Source organism: Dermacentor andersoni, chromosome 6, assembly GCF_023375885.2.
Source record: "Dermacentor andersoni chromosome 6, qqDerAnde1_hic_scaffold, whole genome shotgun sequence".
NCBI classification, from domain to species: domain Eukaryota; kingdom Metazoa; phylum Arthropoda; class Arachnida; order Ixodida; family Ixodidae; genus Dermacentor; species Dermacentor andersoni.
The window spans coordinates 38,206,371-38,227,887 of NC_092819.1; the positions used below are offsets into that span (position 1 = coordinate 38,206,371).

Genomic DNA, 21,517 nt, shown 5'->3' on the forward strand with positions numbered 1-21,517 from the left:
TTTCCTTCTTCAATTTGTCATGTCGTTTAAAAGCTGCTTGCGTCCTCAGCGCGGAGTTTCAGCAAAATGAAAAAAAGAAGAAGGAAAACCTTGTTTGCGAACTCCAGTGTTTTATCTGGACGTCCAATCGTAGGCTGCTTCTTCTTCGCGGTTGGGGTTTTACTAGTTGGCTGGTGCAGGGGAAAACGCCCCGATCGTGGCCTCGCTGCCACGTGCCGAACGGCAGGTAACGAAGGAACGCAATAAACGAACGAAGAGTGAACGATAGATGAGCACAGAATGAATCTGCATGTTTTCAGCTGCGGCACGAAAGGCGTGCATACTGATGTGCATCTGTCCGCGATGCACGACCGGTCGTACTCGTGTATGACCGGGCATACTGATGTGCATTTGTCGCATTTGTCCGTGTTTGTTGCGCTTATAAGAAATCAGCTGTGCACGATTTCAAATTGTTGGGCCGGCTCTCTAACGTGCATTTACAGGGTCGATATTCATACCAGGTCACTCTTTGTCGTAGTGTCACTCTCGAATGCTCACCATATCCGATGGAGGGACGTAGTGTACTGCCTATGTATCGTGAATGTGTACATGCACGAATAGAACTGGGATAATATCGCGCTTTACATTTCAGCGCCCAAATTTGCGTGTAAAGAAAAGGGGTGAAGTAAATATGTGAACACCCTCTCGTCAGTACACTCTTCTTCTGAGACGGAACTTTTACGCCTCAACAGAACAGCGTTAGTAATTAACATTTTTAATCAGTGCGCGTTGATACTGTGATTAAAGCCTAGCTTCTATATTTATTAAAGAAAGTGCCGCTTTGGACACATTGGAGTGCTGATTACTCCTTCACGAGGGAGTAATTGCGTGTCCAATGTTTTAATTTGGTTTTGGGAGTCATTGTGCTTCCCGGTGGAGTACGTTCTTTTGAGTGAGCGTACGCTAGTGGAGTTAAAAAGCAGTTGACTCTCTTTTCGTTTTTGTTGTTGTTGGTGGATAAAAAGTGGCTTCTCAGTGGAACCTAGAACAGCACCCTTTTTTTCTTTGTCATACAGAGTCAGTTCAATTCCTGCCTGCTCACTGTTACCTACACTGAGGTGCTCGACAAGAATATATATAAAAAAAGAAAAATCAACATAGTACAATATGGTCAGCGTTTGAAGTACAATCGCAGCAAAAGAAAAGAATCCGCTTGTAGTGTGAGTGTTACTGTACTAGTCCACAACTGTGTCGAGTCGCAGAATGATTACTTGCTGGGCTAGTTGTTTCATCGCAACTTAAGTAATAGCGCGAAAAACAAGGAAGGGACGAACAGTAAATACCGAGTGAAAACAACGTTCTTTTCGCTCGGTCTCTATCGTCGTCCCTTCCTTATTTTTTCGCGCTGTTAGTAAGTTTTGTCGACTCGCACGTTCGCCTTTCAGAACTTTGGACCAGTGTGCGAATACAACGCGAAGCCTACGAAGACACCTCGGCGTCAGCTGGTCATGCACCGAGTATTTAGTTTTCTTAGACAGAGGCTGTATGTGCTCTTGCTATAAGATCGTAACGATGTTGTGCGTTTTCAACTTTAATGTAAGCACGTGTTCGATTTGTTGATTTTTATACGAAGTGTGTTCCTCGGTTGCGTGCAATAATACAAAGACGAAGTGAAGAAAAGAAATCGTAAAACACGAAAAGAGCGCAGAGTGTGCGTCGAACCTTACCGCGAAACGTGACGCGTGCGTGACGTGTGCGAGCGTCAGCACACCGGCACGAGGTGCGTGCAACACGTGCACCGCAAGCAGGCAGCGAACGTCCGGACGAGTGACGCGTTTCCCATTTTCCCACGCTACAGTTCCGCCTTCTCCAGACGCGCAGCGGCGTTTGGGCGACAAAACGACCCGGAGAGCAAAAGTGCGCGCCCAGCGATTCCCCCCCGCCCCCTCTGGGACGATAAGGCCTCGCAAGCCGGGGGAGAAGAGACAACGGAGGCTGGCGCGGGGGGCACGGGGGCCCCCGCGTAGGGTGACATCGGTGTAACGATCCTTTCTGGCAGACAGAGAGCAACTCAGCACTGGTGGCGGCCAGAAACAGAATACCCCCAAAAGGGCGAGCGGTGGTCTCTCTCGAAACGCCAAAGACAAAAAGGAAGCCAGCGCGAACTTGGCTACCGCGCCACCAAAAAAGAAGCCGCGCACGGCGGAAACGGCTCGTTTCTCCCCCACCACTTCTGCTGTTGCTGCCGCCGCCGCTTCCCAAACTCTCCAGAAAGCTCAGGAGCGGAGCGGAGCCAGCGTTGAGAAGTTGAGCGCCCCATAGCTGCTGCCGCACACACACATACGCACTCGCACACGAGCGACCATCGTCACCGTCGAATCGCGGCGTGCTCACGCAACCTAGGCCGTGATGGTGTTTCATTCCCGTTTCTTTTTGTTTCTTCTCCGCGGCTTATAACCGCTGCTTTTCCGTACTGGCCTCCGCTGCTGCTGCTGCTCCGGTGTTCCGTCTCGCGCCGACGAGCGATCATTATAATACGCGAAAAAAAGCGGATCAAGCCCCCCCTCTGAGGAGGCAGGCAGGCGCAACACAATGCAGCAACAGGACCAACAACACAAACGAAAGAGCAAAGAAAGAGGAGGTGTGCCTGGTTCCCTTCCTCCGCTTTTCTGTGCCCTCTGTTACTTCTCCTCCTCTCCATCACCTCCCGCCGAATAAAATGAAGCGAAAAACGAAAGCTTTTTCCGGTCGCGGAGAAGAAAATCGTGACGGGCTGCTGCAGCGGTGGCTGGGAGGGGAGACTCTCTGGGAGTGTGGAGCAGGTTGTCCGCCGCCGTGCCGGCAACCCTGCCTGGGCACGCATTCGCAAGGGGCGAACCGTCGTTGAGGGGCAAAGAACTCGACGGAGCGGCCGCACAACTCTGTGGCAGCACGATAAGTTATTGCGGATCGAGTGACGAGAAAAGGCCGTTCCACAAGTTTCAAAAGCTCAGCGATGAACTCGTGTGCGCACGTCATTCATACAGTATTAATCCATGTTGATTAATGTATCCATGAATAACAAATTTTTAATTAATTAACAACTAATATGGCTTTACTGCCTTGACATTGAAATGTGTTCGACGGAGGAGAAAAACATTTAAACGATGAGTAATAATAACGAAGAAAAACGCGAGCGGTACAACATGCTAACATCATATATGAATGAAATCCAATGTCACTGCGGCGTACGCACCATTTTCCGCAGAAAATACCAGCGAAAAGCTTTTCCAGTGAAATATATGATTCAGTATATATTTCTTTATCTGCCTCGTGCATTGCAGCGACCGCCTATATAGCCGAACTAGCTGAGCGCATTAGGAATACGTTATAGCGATTCTTCGTTATAAGGATATTTGGGCCATACAATGAAACAGTGGCTTTTGGAGTAGGCTCGCCTAGTTGCATTGAGAACAGAGTAGCAAGCGGCAGAAAGGGAAAAAAAATACTTGATCAAAAAGCATTATATTGAGTTTATTGCTGTCCAACCGTACAATGTGAAAGAAACGTTACGACAAAGAAACGCGTCAGCCTTTTCAGGAATTCCGACACTCCGCACTAACATCCATTACAACGGAAAGCGGTATCTCAAGTGTGACCGCTATACAAGCATCACTGTCCTAGTCTCATGTAAATGCATGGTTGCGTAAATAACAAGTTCGACACCGGAAGGCGCACCTGCGCAGCGCGCACAGTCGCTCCGAAACTGAAAGCACCTCTAGCGACTGCGCATGAGTCAGTGGGCGCCACCTTACGGCGAGCGACGGTAGTAGGGAGAAGATGGCGTATATCAACATTGCGGAATGGACACCGGAGCACGTCGCGGACTGGTTAAGAGGTAATTACTCATTAATTCTTTCTGAAACTAGCTCTCTAACGTGACTTAAAGCATGCCGGATCGTCCTAGATGCGTAAACTTTCTGCTGCATGCGCCTGGCCGTGAGAAATCGTCTCGTACTCGTCGCCGTCGAAGGGAGTTGACCAATGCTGGCTAGGTGATGGGATGTTCCCTAGCTGCGGAGGAATTCTTGATGCGGCCGAGTTACTTGCCTTATCGCTGTCTAAGGTCAGTGCGTCCTGAAAAGTTCAAACTTAAGGAAGGCTTTAGGCGGGAGTCGCCACGAACGACTAGACTTTGGATTACGCGTAGTCACGCGTGCTTCTAGCTGATAGAGTTAGCGTGAAATCGACCGTTTAAAGGGACGGCGTTCTCTTGAAGCGCGCTTGTCAGTTGCATCGCCGCGTGAAATGTTACCGTAAGATTGCGTAATTATCTTCGAACACTTTGCTATCGCCGGTTTCTGTTTGTATTGACAGCTGACTGGAGAGCTCGTTTTCCCGACCGTAATGAAGCGGTTCGCTTTGGTCGCTCCGGAACCGGTGCATTTAAAGCGCAGAATGAAAAGTGCGCGCACAGACCGAAGAGAAATCGATTTTGTCGCACGTGGCGGAACGGTGCGTCGCAGTGCTCGCCTTTGCTTCCGTTTTTGATCCATAGGAGCGAAACCAACGAGACTGCTTCACCACTGGATAAAGGAACGGAGCGAGTTAAACTTGTGTTGTTCCATGCATTCAACTTGCCTGTCAGATGTTGTGCGCTATTTATTTTCTGAGCGAAATCGGATTTTATGCTTCCACCTACTGGTTCTTATGCTGCTGTTTTCTTCTTTCGTCAGTTCGATGCTGCGCCGGCAAAAGAAAATGCCAATTCGATTGTCCCGCGAAGTTAGCGCGGCTTCAGGTTCCCGCGCGGCACTGTACCGTGCGGTGTTGCTCTTGGCTTTCGTATTTTCGTATGCGAGCCGTACGTCGTGCTTCTTTCTTTTTTTTGTGTGACTCAGATGATTACGGTGGCGGTTGTTTCACGCCGCGATGACTCAAGGTCTACCGCCCGAGTCATACTGCGCGCTCATTAAGAGCGCGCGCCGCTTCCGTGGCTGACTGCGTGCCGTATCTTTTTTCCTTTTAACTAATTTTCTCGCCTTGTGTTTCAGACAGACGGTAAGACGCGGTTTGTTAGTGCTTTGTTTTATGCGGCTGGGCCTCTCCTTCGCGCTACTTGCCAATAACGTTTCCTGCGACTTTTTTGTGGTCGAAGAAAGTATGGGAGAGAGTGCGTGTGAACACAGAGACCCGCGGACGCCGTTCATTGTCGCCCTTGCTTTGCTCGTACGCACGTTAAGTGGTTGAGGAAAGGTGTCATTAAAGGATCTTGGACAATACTGCCCGATGGGAACAAGCCGTGACCTAATTTGTACTCTGCAATTACTTGCATGATTGTTCTATGTTTTCATGGACGCGAGCCTAATCAGCTGTGCAGGTTATAAAAGCTAGTCGTGTTAGTCAGCCGATGAATCTCTGCCAATGTATGCCAATGCCGATCATTATGCCAATGTATGCAAATTGTTGGGGAGTGTGTGGCACTGGCAGTGCATGAAAATTGCAAGCGACACTTGCAGACAACTGGTTTTTCGTTCTTAAGATGATGCGTCTTCATCTGTGTATGCTATGTAAATATATGTCAGAGGTGTACAGAACAGTATGTCTTAGCGCATCAGTGCTTTTATGCATTTGGTGAATATAAGCAAGTTCTCTTTGTGCTTTAAGGCTTCTTTTGCAGCAGTAGAACTGAATGTAAACAAATAAACAACAATTGTGTGTTGGTGGAAGTAAGTTCATGTCCTGTATGTCATTGGATTTTTGACTGATCTCCACTGAAAAGGGTAGTTACACATAAACCAAATGCTAATTCCTGCGATGTTATTTGGCTGTTGGCCACCGTATCCTCTGCTGTATAAGCTTATTCATAATTCCTCAATATTTTCATATTGACATCATTTTTTTATTGGATGTTTCTGTAAAGACAGTCAAACATTTCTGAAAGCACTGAACTAGTTAAGTTAAAGAAGCTATCTCTCTGGAAAAACGGTTGTTTCTAGCAGCCTTCATCAAGAATTGTGTGACGTTCACTAATAACTCTATCGATTGCTCAATATTCTTTAAAGGACACTAAAGAGAAAAACGATTTCATCTTTCATCTGTATTAGTAAATTACCATTCTACAACACCAAAAACGCTGCTCTTACCACAAAAAGGGGCTTGGTAAGCTAGAAAAGGGTCAAAAAGGAAAAGATAGGTGGCGATGCCTTCTTGAGACTCCCGCAACAGCTTATTGCGACGTCATGGATTTTGGCAGTGTCTGCTAGGGGCCTGGTTAACTGTTTATTGGTAAAAATGAACTGTAGTGTGTTCTAACGGAGTCAAACAGCCAACATAACGAGTTTCGGGAACTTTTACTCAGCCAATGCAGCCCAAATATGAAAACATGCTTTGAAATCTGGAATGTCACATTGATGTACCGACCCTGGAGTTCTGGCACGAAATAAATAAAATGGAACTTTCACCTTCATTTTCTTTTCTAATAATCAACCTGTTACCATGGAATTAATTAAATTGCAATTTTCAAAGTATACTTTTAACAGTACAAACTAACTTAGTGCTTCTGTTCAGTGTCCCTTTAACATTGATCCTCTGGGACATGTAATAGTTGTGGAACTTCAGCCCACAATTGCCGGCGCTCTATTGGCCCACTTTGTTTCACTTTTTGTGTCTGTTTTCACCAGATTATCACTATTATCAAGTTGTTGCTTCCTGCAAAGTGTGCCTACAGTACCCAAAATCTCTTAAATGTTGCCATGTCTCTAGAAAAAGAGGCATGTCTAATCATATTACATGTGCATCAGGAATACTGTTGTACATTCTCAAATGTACGCAAGCATGAGCGATTGATTTCGGACTAATGGTGAGACGTGTAAATAGCAGATGAATCTGACCCTTGGGATTAGATTCAGTGACCAATGGCTGGGCTCGTGGGCCTATTGTGACTTGAGTGTTGCTCGTCTTTCTGGGCACAAGTTTGCCCAATAAACAGATTGACTCTCAACTCACGCTTTTTGCTCTGTCTGGTTCTTCAGCGTCATTGCCACATGACAATATATCCAAAGACAAGCATTGATTTTGAGACATACATTCTTGAAATGTATGGCGAAATGTGTTTTGGTTCCTTATAGTATTGCCATAAAGTGCATGAGGAAGGCCAATTAGGGAAATTTTAGGGGCTGGAAATTGCCTTCTGTTTATCACTGCCATGTGGAGGTGCCGTGGGGGCAGTGGATAATATCTTTTGTAGCTTTTCTGTGCTTTTTACAGCTATACTAATCCTACTTAATGATAAGAGATATTGCACACAACAGCTGTTTCATAGTGAAAAAAAAAACAACAACAACAACAACAACAAAACAACAACTCTGGAATGTGATTTGTGAGAACTGCTCAACAGTGGTGTCACTTCTCCTCAAACTTCCAATGTATGTTTGAAGGGAAGAAGTGGGTCTGAAGTGCTTAAAAAAAATGGAGGTCTATGGTTCACAACATGTATCAGTGCCACTGGAAAACCTGATATTTTAGCTAAGTTTTTTCACAACTCTGTCCTTGTTTTACACATGCAGGCCTGGACGACATTATTATTCCATATGTGCACTTCTTCCTCAACAACAACATCGATGGCCACCACCTGCTCACCCTTGGTCCAGATGATCTCACTAGCCTCAACATTTCCAAGGTTGGCCACCAGGAACTTATCCTCGAGGCGGTTGACCAGCTACGTCAGCTGGTGAGTGTGCCATGGCTACTGGAAGATAGAGTGAATGCGTGTAAATCTCTGGGCAAATGCGCGATTGCCAGCAAACATTTACAGATGGTGAGTCACGACCTGGTATTGGTACCGCAGGAATTGATGACCTAGCTGCATGTTGCAAAGTGGCAAGGCAAAATGTTGCTCTTAATACCAGTGCACAGGTTGTCAGACATGCCCAAACAAAAGCAAATACAAGTAGGGTCAAGGACATGAAATAGCAACAAATTAACAGTGTACGAGAACAAGATTAAAGTTTCACAAAGGGAAGTTTCTGCTTCTACCTTGACTCTTTATTTAGTGACACTCATCGCTAAGCAAGATTTTATTTGTCCTTCCCGCCGTGCTGCATATTTTAAAGAAATAGCTTTTGCTTCTCAGAGCCGTTAGCTATTTTGGTATGGCTGCTACTGCTATACACAAATGAGATGGTGTCTTGTGCAAAGCTTGAAGTCATTGCGCTCCCACTACAATGTGTGCTTGTCACTCATTAACATTGAATGGAAAGAAAATATGTTTAAAAAGCTTCAGTTTGTCTGCACTTCGGGAAAACTGACTGACAACTGATGCACACCAGGCTTAAGTAGTGGCATAACCATTAGCTGACATCCTGAGTGTGCGAACTCGGAGCACTCATGATTTGGCATCAAGCACAGTGAGAAATGGCAAATTTCGGGCCCAAAGCTCTATTTTGCCATGAGAGCTTATGGCCCTCAACAGAAAGCTCCAGCAAGAGATCATTTCATGAAAATTGTCACCACACTCTCAAACTTTAGGGACACAGGCACTTGGCAGGAATAATCTGAGCTATAATTGTTAGCCGGTAGCTGCTGAGAGGACAGTTGCTGCAAGGTGCACGCTCGTGGTAATTACGTGTGCAATGCTTGGGGATAAGCATGCCTCTTTCCCTTTGTCTGTGCACGCTAGTACCAGCCACTGGACTGTGCCTGTGCATAGCATGCCGCTTAATGGGATGTTAATTGTAGTAGAAGCAAGGGGACACAGGTGTGCACCTCCTGTTAGTCAGTGTTTGCGTGGTATTATGGGAATAGTGCTTTGCATGGTGATTGAGAGAATGGCACTTAAAGCAGCTGACCACTTCTTGAGCCTGCTGACTGACGAACACTTCACCATTTTAACTCTGAAAAAGTAATTTTGTGGCAAGCAAAGCTTGAGAAGTTGCGAGTTTAATCAGTTGTATGTAAATGGGATAAGGTTAGTTATGGGAGAGCTGTACCCGTTTGGCTTTCGCCACGTAAGAACGAAAAGTTTACACTCAGTAAGGTGCCTAGTAAAAATTTTTTGCATTCTTTCACCATGTAATTGCTGTATCTCTGGGTCTTTATCATAAATGAAGTGTAGACCCTGCACTTATATGATACTTGTTTAAAGGGACACTAACGGCAAATATTAAGTCAATGTGAACTGTTAAAATACCATTCCAGAAACCTTGTGGCACTTGTTTTGTGCCAAGAAAATACTTAAAGAGAAACTCGCGTCTGAAGGGTCCGCACACCATTAGAGCAATTCAAATTGCCCATCCCCAAGTGGGGAGGGATGACATTGCATACGCCATCACCGCCCTGTACTGCTGTCAGTGAGTAAAATGGCGCCCGACAGGCGACGCTATTGTTCTTTGCGCAAAATGCAAACGCACGGTCATGGCGAAACTGAGCTAAGACAGATCTGCTCCTGGTCAAATAGTGTGGACTGTATGGGCATCTCCCAACATTACATGTATGTGGCATTCTCTGCTACTTGCAGTTTGTGGGAGTTTCGCGAGTCAGCTAAACCAATGCAGCACTACGTGATAATGAGTAAAACTCGAAAGCATGGGTGGTGCAGGGTTGAGCGAAAACGAAACCGTTCGGTTGCCTGCATTGTCGTCGTTAAGAGTAACATCAGTCGAGTTCTTTTTCTCTAAAAAATGAATAAAATTGGACGAGTAGCATTTTCTTCTGTCTTATAATGCAGTGCAATCATCCTTTTGTTACGAGTGGTTTAGTACTAGTGACAGAATTGTAATGAGGAGAGCCTACATGATCAGGCTACTCGTGGGGAGTCTCAAATTGTGTCCTGAATTTACCTGAACTTCTTGTTTACTAATGTTCTGTTTGTGATAATATTGACACCTTAGATGTTTTTGAGCATTAATCTACCACTTTAGCTTGACTTCATACCTGCCTTTAGTGTTCCTTTAAGAAACCCTTATTATCTTTTTTTGTCTCTGTCGATTTGCTCATTGAGGTTATCGCTTGAAATACTGACTTGTCTATTTTCATGCTGAAATGTGCAGCACTACAAGCTGATCACAGAAAACCTGCAGTCACTGGCACTGAAGCTTGGCTGCAGAGCACGCAGTGTCTACAATGACATCAAGCGCATGACAACCACAGACCAGGATAACTTCATAAATATTGCCACCAGCATCCTGGCTGATGTCTCAGAGGTGCTGCTTGCTGTCAAGTCATTCGTCTCATGGCTGGATAGGTGGGGACAGCATACATCTTTCCTCTGCAATTGAAAGCGCCTTCTGTTCCTTACCGTAGTGAAATGTTCTTCTGTGAAACTTGCGTAATTCAAATAATTATTCCTCTAACAAATGGTAAAATTATGTCTCTGAAGATATCACGTAAAAGCGAAGGAGCATTCCGTTGCTGCTTTTATTGCCCAGCAGGTAGTAAATTTGATGTGTCAGTCAGTACATCAAGCTGTCATAATATGTGCATTCACTGGGCATATTGCACTGGCATTGTCATGATCACTTCTAATGGGCAAGGAACTTCTCCCATAGAGTTGATGCGTACAGCTATTAATTACTGATGATTGAAATCAGTGATTGCTATCACTTGTATGCATAACATTAATACAACTTCGCACTTAATACACAAGCTACATTGTCAAAAAAGTTGAGTCATCTTTGCGATGTTTAACAGTTACTCTTGTGCACTTTCTATTAGGGTTCTGACTTCTTCGTAAGTGGGCATGCTATGATACCTGTGCCATGTTGAATGTTCAGGGAATAAGGCTCTTTTAACACATTTTAATAGTGCTTGGTCCTAGCGTCATGACCACTAAGGGAAGGTTACCTTCAAACAACATTTGAATGATGTCTAGTTGTTGCACATCGGATCCTACAGTTACCTGATGCAAATGTCAAGACTTCCTTTAACCATTTCTTACTCATGGTTGTGATATGTGGAGTATTAGTTTCCTTCATAAGTGTCCATGTCATGTATTGTAGGGCACAGCCCACTGTTAAAGGAAATGTGAGTGTCCAGTGTAGATGTTTGGCCCGTTACAGATGGGTTACTAGCAAAAGCATTGTCAGCGCACTGTGCAGCCACATATTAGGGAATAACCACTGCCACATGCCGCACGTCTCGGTGCTCACATGCATGCTGCAGTGGGACATATTAGCCGATTCCCCATACCCTTGAGTTCCAATTAACGCTGGACCACAGTATGTTTTCGGCAAAGCGGGTGTTCTTTGACACATGTGCTGGTGCTTGTGCTTTCATCAAGCGGGCTAGTCTGCACAGCCTCTGGCTTCTGGCTGCTTGCAGGGCACCCTTCGAAGGTCAAGAGCGTTACACCAACATCCGGCAGACGGTGCTCAAGCTTGGCATCGAGCTGGCATCGACAGCGCAGAGGGACCACTTTGCAGCCAAGCCCTATGCTGTCATACAGAGCAGTGTGAGTGTCGTTGTTAATGTGTTGTTTAGTGGATGCCTATGCCTTCATTGTTTATGCAGATTCGCTGGACTGGTTAGCACTGTAGCTTGATTTAATGATTTTGCTTCGTTTCTCTTGATTGAACACAAGATGTTTTCTTGACAGTAAGGGTAGACTTAGGCAAGCTTGTGGTAACAGAGGACAGTAGATAGGGAGGCTTATACACTCAGCAGCACATTCTGTGCACTCTTTATTGTGATTCTATCGTGCCGAGTATATGTGCTGGAAGAAAGACAAAAAATTTTTTCAATGTGATGTTGTTGAGATCTTGCGGCCGGTTCCTTTTTTTTCTGCGACTTAATTGGTATTTTTCAAGTGAAGCTTGTACAGGCTAGCCTGCACCAGCAATGCAACGCTAAATAAACTGCTGCTCTCAGAGCTGCACGCATGCATGGATTGCTATAAAACAACAACAACAAGCAATAGACCCATTGAAAGGAGAATCCTACGCCTTTGCGCTACTGGGACATCATTCTCTTCGCCGGTAGGAGTCGCATGACTAGGTAACATGAGTGGAACGAGTGTTTCTCCCGTTAGAACAGTATTGGAGCTGCAGTGGCTCAGCTGTGCATCGCGTGTTTGGCAGAAGAACAGGCTGCATTTTATGAACACTGCCTGCTGCTCTCAGAGCTGCACATGTGCAGCGATTGCTGTCAAGAAAAAAAAAAAAAAAACAAGCAATAGACCCATTGAACAGAGAATCCTGCTGTGCCGCCGCCATGCTGACGTCATTCTCTTCGCCACCAGGAGCCGTGTGTCTAGGTAACATGAAAGGAACGAGTGTTTCTTGCGTCAGTACACTATTGGAGCTGCCATGGGTCGGCTCGCGTCATGCGCTCGGCAGAAGAACAGGCGGCATTTGATGAACGCTGCCAGGAACTCGCTCGAGAAAGGGCTCGTGGTCGATGTGCCAACCTCGCCGTGAGGGAAGGCAAAATTGAGGCGTTACGAGCGATTCCTCAGCTTTGCTTGCGCTCCTTTTTACAGTAGTGAAAAGGCGATAAATTTTTTTTCAGCGAAACCCTTTGTGCGTAATTTTGCTAAGAGGTTTGTATCTTTACTGAAACAAAATGCACCTGATTATATATCTTCTTTTTTTTCGCAAGGGTTCGCTCAAATTTGTATGGACATTTTGATAGGTACTAGCTTTATACTAATTGACTTGATGGCTGTAGAGATGTTGGTGGTTTAGCAGTAGCCACCTTGAGAGCTTGAGCACACAGACTTTGGCCATACTGTATTAGGTGCATTACGTGTGACTGATGTGTACTAATGCCGTAAAAGTTACGGCAGAACTCATCTCACCATGACTGTCGATAATAATGCGATTAGCATTCGAGCAATCTACCGACAAGCTATATTTGCCTAGCCATGTTTATTTAACATCTGTAGGGGTCATCCTGAGACTTCTGTTGCTTTGGCTATATATGACATACTGTATCTACTCGCATAATGATCGCACTTTTTTGTAAAAAAAAATTGCTGCAAGCTTAGGGATGCGATCATTACACGGGTTAAATTTCCCGTGAAAAGAAAGATGTTTTTTTCATCTCGCATTTGCTGCGGGATGACAGCAGGTCAACAAACAGGCGGCTGCTGCTGTAACAGTGCGGGACACCAAAACAAAAATGGCAGCCGGCGGAGCAAGCCGAACACGCCGAACGTGATTTTTTTTCCCTTTTCGTGTGTACATTATGCACATTGAAACAGTTTCTTTCATATCAGTTATGAATAATATTGTTAATACCGGCAAGTCTGTGGCAATAACATAGCCATGTCCACTTTGAGGGGACAGAAACAGAGATGGGCGTGCTTAGCTGCCAGTGACATAGAAACACATGGCGGGTATGATGCGGAAACTGCGGCGTTTGTCTTCACTACTATCCTAATACGGCACGTTTTCACTAAGGGTGGGCGAATATCTTTGCGGTGTTATAAGCATTGGCGTATGAATAGGGTACACTTCTAACGTATCAGTGTAAACGTGGCTACTATCGTTGCCGCTCGTGGTTTGTTGCACTTGCTAGCACTAGCTGCACTTGTTGCACTTGTTGCACTTGTTGCACTTGATAGCACTTGCTTGCCCGGGTTGCCCATGCACATAGTGGCATGACGACTGTATGACACTGTTGCAGTGACAACAATGGATGACAAAGAAGGAATGACTTTATTGAAACGACAAAGGTGGCATGACAATGGGGGTGTCATGACAATAAGATGACGGTTCCTAAATGACGTTCATGTTATGATAATGACAACAGCATGAGGGCAATGGGATGACGATGAGTGTATGATGTCGATGGTATGATGACGAACCTGGAATGAAAACGATGGCATGAACATGATGACGACGGTGTGAACATGGATGCATGATAGCAACTGTCCGAGGACGATGCAATGATGACTATGGCATGAAAAGTGCATCATAATCACAAATGAATGACGAAGAAGGAATGACATCGATAGATTGACAAAGGAGGTATGACAACAGTGGGGTGACGTTACTGAAGTGACGACGATCGTAAATCGATAGCACGATGACGACGGCATGACGATAATGGTGGGATGATGGCGGCATGGCGAGAATTAACCCCTAGAGGGTCAATTTTTTTCGCCATATGCAACCTATTCCGTAAAAAATTTACCATAATATTTTTAGTCACCATAATATGATAGAAAAATATTTTTCATACTTAAACATGCATTCTTTATTCATGAACACAGATGGACTTCTATAATTACTTGTAGTAAGGGTAAAAAAATATATGCACTGAAATAGATATATTCACTGAAATAAATATATTGCAAACCACACACATTGCTACATGTGGAACTTGCACAACACTGGGAGTGGTTTAACATTCGTAGTTCACATTTCTCTTGCTCACCAAAAGACTGCCTTTTCTTTGCTGCAGTGCTACAACCTGGCTGACATTTGTGATATCATCATTCAAGAGTGCCATGATTCCCTCATCATCCAGCCTGCTTCCCTTGACGTAGCCACTGTCAAGAAGAAGACAGATGAAGAATGGGTATGTTTCACATTTCTGGGTGTTTTAGCTAACCTGCAGAATTCCTTCCGTTCCTTCCTGCAGTTTTATTTTGAGTCTGTGTATATTTCTTTGTTGTGTTTTCCCACTGTACACAGAAGATTACTACAGGCATTTATTGTTCTGTCGTGTCTGTTTGTATGGTTACTGTTAGACCTCTTATGTGCCCTCATTGTGTGTCTATCTGGACACGATAATATAGTTGAGCTTCAACATAAAGAATGCGAATATAATGAAATATTGCATATAACAAAGTAAAGCTAACATTCTTCTTGTCGATATCAGCATGAAACGAATATGTGCTTATAACAAACATTAGATATAATGAAAGTATTTTCATGTCGGATGCGACTTCACATTTTTATGATGAGTTCTGCCTGCTTACAGTTCCTGAAAGCTTAAGTAAATAAATTAAATTTTGGTGTTTATGTGCCAAAACCACAATCTAATTATGAGGCACATCATAGCACATCATCATTAATCTTAACCATCTGTGGTGCTTTAATGTGCACCTAAATTTAAGTGTATCAACATTCTTGCATTTTTTACCCCTATCGAAGACTTCACTAGGGCCTAATGGGTGTCAGACCGATGTTTTCATGTTGCATCGTAGTTATGTTGTGGTGCCCAAGATTTATGTTCGAGGCTGTGCCCAGTGCTTTTGCATAGGAGGACACGAGACATATGGATCTGTGGTTTCACATTATTGCATTCCTGATTGGATGACAGCAGCTGTATCTTTTATTCTAGTCCTACAATATTGGTAAACAATATGAAAGGGCTCTCACTCGTATGAGGGTTGCCACAGTGATTGGTTGTGCTCACACTGACAGATGTGACAGGTTCCTAACGTCTATACTTACACACCTGTGTCACTGCAGATTGTTATAGTCATTTCGTAATGCCGAGCTGGGCTTGTTTGTATTAAGCACACTTCATGCGTTTGTGACTTTAGGGCTTGGTTCATGTGTAAGCTCAGTACACCAAGGTGATCAGGACTACCAGTGTGAATGGGTGTACCTTATGTTGCGCAGAACATTGAGAAGGTAGTGTGGACCAAATTTTCTTTTTCTCACTTGCATTCACAGGGCATGCAGATCAATTCGTCTTACTCCGGCATCCACGTGGTCGGCGGAGTCAAGTTTCAGAGCCCTAGCCATCGATGTGGCAAAGTGGATGTTGGCGATGAGATTGTTCAGATCAACTACCAGACGGTGGTATGCACATTTTTTGGTTATTCTTGTTGCTGTGGTTGGCTGAGCACTCCTAGATAAAGCACTCTGTCTTAGTGATTTGTGCACTTGACCCATATCAAAGTCATATCAGAGTTAATTTACTTTTGTTTGCAACTGCTTACCAAGTGTTGAACCTGCATTCTTTTCTTTTTTTATGATGGCCTACATTCCAGGTGGGATGGCAGCTGAAGCACCTGGTCTACATGCTTCAGGAGCATCCCACTGAAGTCTTGCTTACCCTGAAGAAAAGGCCACGGCACACGAATATCTTGGGGCAGGTCAGTACTGTGAAGCTTTGCTATCCTTCTTTATGCAGTGCTATTATATATTCTTATTGAGGTTTCTGATATGGGTTCCAGGGAATGTAAGGGTTATGTGTGCAATTTCTTTTCATTCTGCCAGCACCCAAATTACTGTAGATGTGTTGCAGCAGAATGCTGATTTGAGAGGCATGTACAGTTCTCTTGGCTGGTCATTGTTGGATGTGAGCTCTTCTCTTGGGGGAGCACTGCAGCTACTGCTTTTTATCTGTTTCTCAGCACCTCCGTGAAGTATTGTGTGCTTTGTTTCTGATCATGCACAGGTAATAGTGTTGAGGCCCTACAGGATACCACTAAAGAAGGTTACCTATGGAAAGGTGATGTGGCCAGAGAATGGTGTCCAGCCAGTAAACATTGAAGAAGTCTTTCCTGTCAAGACACAGCAAGAGCCTGCAAGCCCAAGGCAAGCAAAATTTTGTGTCCTTTTGCCAATGCGATAATAAAATGCAGGAAATGCTCTTCAAGACAAACTCTGTTACAACAGCTTTTCTGAACAACTAGCAGTTGAGACACCTATATTCGATGTGCTTATCTTAAGCTGAGCTTTGGTGAGGTGAACAGATTTGCAAGGTCTACTATTCATGTTTGTCTCAAATAGTTTGTAGTAATAGTAATTTTTGTCTTAAAAGATGACTTGACAATGGATTTGCACACTTGAGTTATAGTGCTCTTGAGTGCACTTGTCAGTTAACAAAGCTCGCATATTGACCTCTTGAAGCTTGCTTTGGGCCCTAGGCCTATGTGTGAACTTTATCCTCTGGCTTCTGGAGTGGGGAGCTGGATGTGAGTGCAGTAAGTTGAACGACACCTATGCTTTCCCACAATTAGGGTGGTGCTGCGGGAGGTGGAAGACGATGACTCAGCTTTTCTGCCGGATGCAGCTGTGCAGAGCGCCACATCGACAACAACTACCTCAGTCGCAGCGCCGTCATCCATCCGAGCTCAAGTGTTCCCTCCACGATCACGGGCTGCCATTCATCGGCGAGCCACAGTCAGCGGTGCATCCCCTACAGTCACGAAGGCACCTGTCAGTTTGCAGGATTTAGTCGCTGGTGGAATCCCTGGTCTCTTCGGTGGTAGTTCGAAGAAGAAAGACACAGTGTTTCGTTCAGTTTCTCACGATCCTGGCTGTCATGGTGCTGGCGGGAAGTTGGCAGTGGCAGATAGTTCTTGTGTGGAAGAAGGGAAGGAGCCTGAAACAAAGGGATCGGAGCATCAGCCAGAGAAAAAGCAGGAATCAATGACAAATGCGGCCAAAGATGCACCCATGATGTCCAAGGGCAGGACAGCATCGGACTCGGCAGTTGTCCCTCTAGTAGGAAGGTCCTTCGGAATGGCGGGAACACTTTCGTCACGCCTTAGAGAAGCCCGAGGCCTGACGACTGGGGGTAAGTCACTTGCAGTACGACCTCTGTGTGCAAAGCACAGTTGACTGTGTTTGCCGGTGAACTTCTGCTGTTTTTGCACTGAATGCTAAAGCCTGTGCCTGGTATGGTAAGTGCACAGTCAACTTACATAACAGTCAACTTATGTACAGTAATATTATAGAATACATCCGAAGTACCAAGATTTCACTGCCAGGCCTCACCATTTACTGGTTTCTGAGACTTTCTTTGCCAATTTGAAATTATAATTCCTACTTAAATCACGAACAGTGTGCTGGATTCTATCACTATAAATCGTCATCATTTCATTTCCATTAATGTCTCACAAATTCTGGCCAGTTGTCAGTCCCTTTAAGTAGAATGATGTCACCATGAGCTATCTCTATGAATCCGCTGCTGCAGTGGCTACTTGCAGTTCTGTTTAGGTGAGCACATAGCAACAATGGTTGGGAATGTTTGTTTCTCTGTGTGGTAGATTCCCTTGCATTTTCATCTCTCCCCTCTTCTTTTTGCATGTTTGAAGAAGTAAGGAGAAATCGGCACCTCAATGTGCTCTTTTATGTGGGCTTTATGAAATGTAGCGAAAATGTCTGGTAAATTTCGTACTGTGGTTCCAGCCTAGGCACTATGACTCATGTTTTTCTAATACCTAAGCATAGTAGCTAGGTGGCCAATTCACTAGGCATCTGGGTAATGGCAGGAACCATGCACATGGTGAAATTGGTCTATCATTGGCTGCTTGTCTTTTCCTGTGTACCAGACCTGCCTCAAGTGTGATGTGGAGCACTTACCAGCGCATACTTTTTTGCCCTGCAGAGTCAGCAAAGCATTCCAGTGGACCTCCTGCGCCAGCCAGTGGAAGTCACGGTGTAGCTGATGTACGTCCAGAAGTTGGGAGCCAGTCGCCACGGGAGAGGAGGCTGTTCGGACCTGGCACGGGCAAGCGGTCGCCCATGGTCACACTCAAGGTTCCCAAGATAGAGGTTGGTGTACTCTTGACTCCTGAGATTAGGCATGAAATAAACCAACAGTTGGTAATACAAAATAGGATCCCATGCAAAGGAAATTGGCGTTCTAGCTGTGCAGTTTGAAGCTAGTTTGCAGAAAGATGCATCTTGTAAAGCATATTCCAAGATCAAGGCAATGCATATCTTTCGTTTGGCAATGGGCTGAATGAAGTATATGAAAAGGAAGACTATATGATATGATGATGAGTATCTACGATTTAGTACGTGCTCGTGGCCAACATGCTTGCATGTGGTGTGAATGTCTTTCTTGGAAACATTGACATTTTGAGTTGCGCAGGACAACGACCACACACAAAAAAAATACACATGTGTGGCTCGGTGCCTTTGTTTTATGCGTATTATGATCGTGGTTGTCTTTTCTCTAGGCCTAAAATGTCTTATGTGAGTGCTAATCTGCCTGGAAACAAGTTCTCATGTTGCCAAAAAACTTCTACCTCTGCAGCAGAACTGCAGCAAGTGACATTAGTTGCTCTCTGCCCACTGAACACACAGCGCACCAACATTACTTGTCAAAACAACCCCATTTATAAGCATGAAAATGAAGCCACTTGTAGTGGTTAATATTTACACCTTTTCAACAACTGCCTGATGTGCGTTACTGTAGTAACCACTGGATTATTGTTTTATCTGGCAAGCACGCAGAAAGGTTCATTGATCGATTGGTTGATTGACTGACCGGGTTTAATGGTCCAAAGTAACACTGTCGTTATGAGAGACACCAAAGTGGCGAGATCTGGGATAGCTTTAACCACCTGAAATTCTTTATTGTACACCTCAAGCTCGGTGCATGGGGGTTTTTGCTTTTTTGTCCCCTTCAGAATGCAGCCACAGCAGTTGAGAGTTAAACCTGACGTCATGCTTGGCAACAGAATGCCATAGCAGTTGAGTCAACTTTGGTGGGCAAGCATGAAGAGAGCGGCAGCACATACCTAGTTCTCATGGTTGCCTCTCTTTGAAGGATGCATGCTTTTAAGAGTAAGCAAGAGAAATGCATATGACCGCCGACTTGTTTTCAGGATTTCTAACCTTGTTGTGCTAAGTAAAAGAGCAGAAGTTGATATTGGGAAGGCTCAAATCGTTCGGGACACTCATATTGATATGTCGTGCAGGGGACGCTACCCGTGCCTGCATTGGGGTGGTGTCTGACATGCCATTTTTGTGATTCTTGCAGGACCTGAAGCACAATCACCTGCACAGTAGGTCCAGCAAGGCCAAGGCTCATGAGCCACCTTCAAGTGCCCAGGCTAACTCTAGGTAGGCTTTTCATTCATTGTGTTATTGATGCTCTTGATGCTCATAGAAGACTTATTTAGTGTGTGCATTCAGTTTGATGTAGTCACGTTCAAGAAGCTAAATCTGAATTTGGCTAATGAGTATGGTTTGTAGAACTTGCATCAGTTATCTGAAGCCAGAATAGGCTTGAAGGATTGTTTCATAATTATGTAAACTTGCAGCTTTTTAACTTAACATTGTTTTTGATTGGTAGTGTTTTACAAGACTGAGTGCGTAAAATGTCCTGAACAGCTAAATATCACAGAAATAGTGATGGGCTTTCTTGCCAATGGGATTACCCCTTGCTTGACAAGGGTTCTTGCATTTTTATTGGTCACGCCTCCTTGTTGGTCATAGTTTATTTTGGTTTATCTGGAAGGAAATGCACATGCAGCAAATAAACGTGATTCTAGAAATGTCCATTTCTGCTCTACATTTCAATGCATATGATTCAGTATATTACAGGGAAATATTTCTATCTGTGCTTGTGACAGAGCTACAACACACGAGCTGTTATCTTGGCGCGCCATAGCTCCAGTGACAATTCTATTACTCGAAGTGGTATGTGAACTGGTACTTTTCTTCTGTACGAATAGTTGAAGGTGTTATGTGGTGTTGCCGTGTGGGCTTGTTGCTAAAGATGCTGAAAAAATGAATACCGTGTTGAATTGCCTAACTGTTGCAGTGATATATCATTGCCTTGTTGTAAGTGGATTACACTGCAGTACATTTGTTTGATTGAAAGCGCAAGTCTTGAATTGTGCTCTTCGTTGCAGTAGCAGTGATGCACCCAGTGCAAAGGTTGGTTTCGGTGCCAAGGAATCTCCCAAGAAGCCTCTTGCCCAGGTGAGTGGGATAACTTGCTTCGTTTCTCTTTTTCTTTCGCTTTCAGATAGCGAAGTAACTGCTGTATTATTGTCAGGCGGGCTTAACTGCATGAATTCAGTGATAATATAGGCACCCTTCAAAATGAACTCTTAACTCTCTTTCATACACAGAAGCTTTTTCTATAAGAAAACTTCATGTTGTATGAAAAAAAAAAAATGAAAAAAAAGGGGGGCAAGTAGATTATTAAGAAAACAGCATTGTCATTGGAGTGACTAAGGGTATTTGGCATGGTCTTCACATGTGGGCCAGTGTGCTAGAATGGTTCTCTGAGCTTCCCGTGAAACTCTTGAAGACAGTCTTGATCTCCACAATCAGGAAGCAATATTGTGACTTCCAAACAGCCATGCTGTTGTAATGATGACTTAAAATCTTTTTTTCAGTGCCTTCTAATTAATTAATAAATTAATTAATTACCTGTACACTCAGGTGCGTGATAGGTTATGTAGTCTGTTGTTGAGCTAGTAAAAAACGTTCTCACCATGGGCGTCAGAGCAGAGCTGTAAAGTAACTGCTGTTAGACATTAGGTGCAATAAAATTGAAATGCAATGCAAATTGATTACAAGGAAGAAAAGCTTGAAAAAGTCATAAACTAAGGGTCATCTGTGCTGACCACTGTAGTTCACATAGTTAAAGGGACATAAAGTGAAAAATGATTTCTTCTGCATCAGTAAATTATTGTTCTACAACACCAAAGACACCACTCTTACAATGATAAGACGTTTGGTAAGCCAGAAAAAGTGCAAGAATGCAATACGGGTGGCAACGCCTACTTAAGTTTGTGCACCTGGGGACTGTGAAGTCTTGGATTTTGATGCCATCTTCTAGGGCCTACTAATTATATATAGCGGTACAGATTGGCTACATTGTGTTCTAAAGGAACCAAATGTTAAAC

The 21,517-nt window shown here is 44.3% G+C and overlaps 1 protein-coding gene across 3 annotated transcripts in view; it reads left to right on the forward strand.

The window, feature by feature from the left end:
- Positions 1–3,796: 3,796 nt before the first annotated feature.
- cnk (connector enhancer of ksr) overlaps positions 3,797–21,517 on the forward strand; it is a 39,546-nt gene continuing 21,825 nt past the window's right edge. The window contains exons 1-12 of one of the 3 annotated variants that reach the window (XM_050170652.3): positions 3,797–3,856; positions 7,527–7,690; positions 10,008–10,201; positions 11,254–11,407; positions 14,362–14,478; positions 15,585–15,713; positions 15,905–16,009; positions 16,315–16,454; positions 16,880–17,439; positions 18,253–18,419; positions 19,636–19,718; positions 20,513–20,582. In XM_050170652.3, coding sequence (XP_050026609.2) covers positions 3,799–3,856; positions 7,527–7,690; positions 10,008–10,201; positions 11,254–11,407; positions 14,362–14,478; positions 15,585–15,713; positions 15,905–16,009; positions 16,315–16,454; positions 16,880–17,439; positions 18,253–18,419; positions 19,636–19,718; positions 20,513–20,582 — 1,941 coding nt within the window. In that variant the 5' untranslated portion in view covers positions 3,797–3,798. The remainder of the gene's footprint in view (positions 3,857–7,526; positions 7,691–10,007; positions 10,202–11,253; positions 11,408–14,361; positions 14,479–15,584; positions 15,714–15,904; positions 16,010–16,314; positions 16,455–16,879; positions 17,440–18,252; positions 18,420–19,635; positions 19,719–20,512; positions 20,583–21,517) is intronic. The other 2 variants (XM_050170653.3, XM_050170654.3) reach the window with 2 other exon arrangements.